General features: G+C 37.0%; 1 protein-coding gene across 3 annotated transcripts in view; it reads right to left on the reverse strand.

Moving 5' to 3' along the window:
* aldh1a3 (aldehyde dehydrogenase 1 family, member A3) overlaps positions 1 to 3806 on the reverse strand; it is a 22296-nt gene that overhangs the window by 14587 nt on the left and 3903 nt on the right. Inside the window, exon 1 of one of the 3 annotated variants that reach the window (XM_017303896.1) lies at positions 918 to 1323. The exons of the other annotated variants lie outside the window; for them this stretch is intronic. Within the exon in view, the coding sequence (XP_017159385.1) occupies positions 918 to 1001 (84 nt within the window). The 5' untranslated portion in view covers positions 1002 to 1323. Of the gene's footprint in view, positions 1 to 917; positions 1324 to 3806 lie in introns of those variants that run through there. 3 annotated transcript variants of the gene reach the window in all.

Raw genomic sequence — 3806 nt, forward strand, 5'->3', positions numbered from 1 at the left:
ACTTTGTAATGGTCTCGCTATCGTGTCTTGTACCAAAACTAACCATCAGCCAAACTCCTTTCACACGAGTCTGGATTAATTAGTTCTTCCTTTATTTCCATGTAGAATTGAGTGAAAGTGTCAAAGCACAAACAACTCAGGATGAGCTCAGAGCAGCTTACAGAAGTGTTTTACATTCAGATGCATACATTAGAAGTACACCTGATACAACAGCTACCTCAGGATGCTATGAGCGGCAATGCTATGTAACGACCTGAGAAATCTTAGTAGCCTGCTAGTTAGCAATGACGTAGCACATAATCAAATCGCCCACAGGTACTTGCAAAACTAATTCAATAAACAAGTTACTTTTTTATCATGTTAACATAAAGGCTCGTTTTGAAGTATAAGCTGCTACTTAGAGGCATTGCTTCGAAGAACTCAACCTGGAATGCGGCGTTCATAACAGACACGTGTGTTCATCTGCTCTACCGCTAGCAAACAACCGCACTGATTAAATAACATAAAATCAAGCAGTTCCCTAAAAGTCCAATAGATGGCAGCAATGCACCATGCAAAACAAAACACCCACAGTTTACAGGACACACTTCTTGCTAAAGAGCCCCCTGGCGGTTGAAGAAAAATCCACATATAAACCGGAAAAATACGGTATATGAAAAAAAAATCTGAATTCTCTCTGGTATTGTTCAGGGGGCCGCATCCGGCCCGCGGGCCGTAGTTTGGGGACCCTGATCTATGCAGTCGTTCGTACAGAAACATTAATGGAAGTGTTGCATCTGGGAAAATTAAATGTTCCATATAGTAAAAATATCTAGCTCCAGTGCATGTACATAAACGGCATGGCTCAGAAATTACACATTTCTTTATCAGTTGGTTAAAGTTATCTAGCTTCAGTTAAAACCGTGAAAAGGGCTCACCTGTGATGCAGAAATGCGTTTCCTTCTCCTCCTCCTGAACGCGCTAAAATAGCAGAAGCTTGATTTCAAAGACAGTAGCCGCATCCTGACAAGGACCAGGCCTACTGGCCTCTCAGCACCCTGAGCTAGCACCTGCTAGTTAGCAGCCTTAGCTAGCGCACTGTGACTTTACTGTGTTGAGTTCAGGACACCACAGTTTCCTGAGCCACRCTCAACTACAGGAACAGAGTTAAAAGAAACTTGCTGCTGATGCTGAAGGATCAAGCAGCAATACAAACTAGATAATTATTTGTTTACATGACAAATAACAGTCTCCATTTACTGTAAACCCTGCTATTTATCACAATAACAAAATGAAAAATTCTCTAGAGTATTCTCTACTAATGGCACAATATTTAAAACCAAGTGTGGGATTTATGAAACTTCAATGAAGGGCGACTTCACAACTTGTATGATTTTGGATAACACTAGAATTGTTCTTTATTGAAGTTTCACAAATCAAATAAAGGTTTCCCAAATCCCACACGTGGTTTTAAATATTCTGATATGAGTTGAGAATAATCTAGCCCAGATTTGAAGAGTCTAGGTGTTGTAGTTTTAGCTAGAGTAAATTAAAGATGCTGATGGTAGTGAAAAATTAGGTGGAATTGAATTTCCGTTTGAATTTATGCCACATAGATTGGTTCCGGATCCTGCTTGCTCCTATTGTTTTTACCCAAAGCTGCAAGATCTGTACCATGAAAAAGACGCAAAACTTTAAATATCTGTGAGCTACTGGTACAACAACCGAGTTTTGCGGTGTGTCGTTGTGTCCAGTAATTAGCCGGCACCATCCAGTGCTTAGTTTTTTTTTTCATTTTCCTGCTGATATCGAGGCGACAGCGGACTGTAGCCAAAACTTAGCTACTACAACTAACACCCGGTTTGTAGCTGCCTGCTATTTCAAAGCTTGAGGATATTGAAGATCCACCGTCAGAAATGGGAAGACGGAGGTTAAAAGGGAGCTGTACGAGGGGGTACCCAAAAGTTTCCAGAATGACGCTGCTGCACGTGCAGTTTTCGTAGTACACTATTCTGCCGCTAGGTATTTCTTCAACCACGCCTTCTCAATCAGTGTGCCAAGCGGCGTTGATGTGGAAGGTTTCGTCTACCCGCAGTGAATTTTCTTGTATGGGTCTACTGCTGAGATTTCAGTTTGGTGTATTAAAGGCATTATTAAAAAAGAAACCAAAATATCACACCAGCATTCTGTTCTTTGTAAAAATTACTTTTGCAGTCTTGTTTACGGTTTTACATTGTAGATATAAATATCAGCAAAATTTGTAATTTTGGCTGATTAGTACTGTTAAGTTTAGGGTAATTAACTGCTGGCAACATTATAATATTTTTCTATGAACTTTACAATTCTATTTTTACAATATATTTCTGTATTTTCTACATTCATGACTGTCAAAATTACTTAGGATATATGTTTATTGAGTTATGATAATTCCATGTATTTTCTACGGTAATATAATGCTTTGGATATTACAATCAGTTTCTGTTGGTATTTTACAATTTTTTTACCATAGATTTACGGCTTTTTTTTGCAGTGTCGACTTACTGTAATTCCATGTATTTTCTACGGTAACAAAACGTTTTGGATATTACGGTCAGTAACCGTTGGTATTTCACAATTTTCTTACCGTAAATTTACGGAGTTTTTTTGCAGTGTTGACTTACGGTAATTCCATGTATTTTCTACGGTAACAAAATGTTTTGGATATTACGGTCAGTAACCGTTGGTATTTCACAATTTTCTTACCGTAAATTTACTGAGTTTTTTTGCAGTGTTGACTTACGGTAATTCCATGTATTTTTTACGGTAACAAAATGTTTGGGATATTACGGTAAGTAACTGTTGGTGTTTCACAATTTTCTGCCGTAAATTTACTGACTTTTTTTTGCAGTTTCGACTTACGGTAGTTCCATGTAACTTCTACGGTAATGAAATGTTTTTGGATACGACGGTCAAAAACTGTTGGTCTTTTACCGTTTTTTACCGTTAATTTACCGACTTTTTTTTTTACAGTGTATACTTAAAGTATACTTGTACCAATTTCGAAATTAAAACTTTAAACACACTTAAACATAGTTGTACCAAAATACACTTTTAATATATTAAATAAAAGTATACTTTAAGTGAACAAAATATATATTTGCCCAAGTGTAAATATACACTCTCAAGTATATTAAGTAAAGACACAAACAAAAAAGAGATACAAAAATATATATATAAAAATAAGTGTTCCAGACCAGTAGAGCTTTATGTCCGAATTCAGGGTCTGCATCCTTTCAAGCTCATTCTTTCATGGGCTTGAGAAACGACCCGGTCTACGGAAGAGGGGTCCTGCGAAGGCAGAGAGCATTGCAGAGAAGCTGTAGCCTTCAGCTAACTGCCTAGCCTCCATCTCGGCGTTATGTTGCTTAGCAGCCGTGACACAACATGATTTAAACCAGTGTTTTTCAACCTTTTTTGAGCGAAGGTACATTATTTTAATTGAAAAAATCTCGAGGCACACCACCAACCAAAAATGTAAACAAAGATACTCTGTAGCCACCTATAGTCATTCTTATCAAAGTCTCAATCAAATAAACACAAAAATTTATTTTTATCACATTTTACATTTCTTATTTCAAATTGCACTTCACATGTCCACTTCAAAAATACAACTGAACAGTGCCACAACACTGTGGTGTTAAATTTAAAGAAGTTGTAGAAAACGTCAAAATGTTTTACAGACTAATCCACAAGCATTCTTATAGCCGGAATACAGAAAATAATTCTTATTCTGAAAGAAGCAATAATATTTGGGAAACATTTCACTTCATATTCAGTTACAATATGAA

This window comes from Poecilia reticulata, linkage group LG3 (genome assembly GCF_000633615.1).
Source record: "Poecilia reticulata strain Guanapo linkage group LG3, Guppy_female_1.0+MT, whole genome shotgun sequence".
Classification (NCBI taxonomy): domain Eukaryota; kingdom Metazoa; phylum Chordata; class Actinopteri; order Cyprinodontiformes; family Poeciliidae; genus Poecilia; species Poecilia reticulata.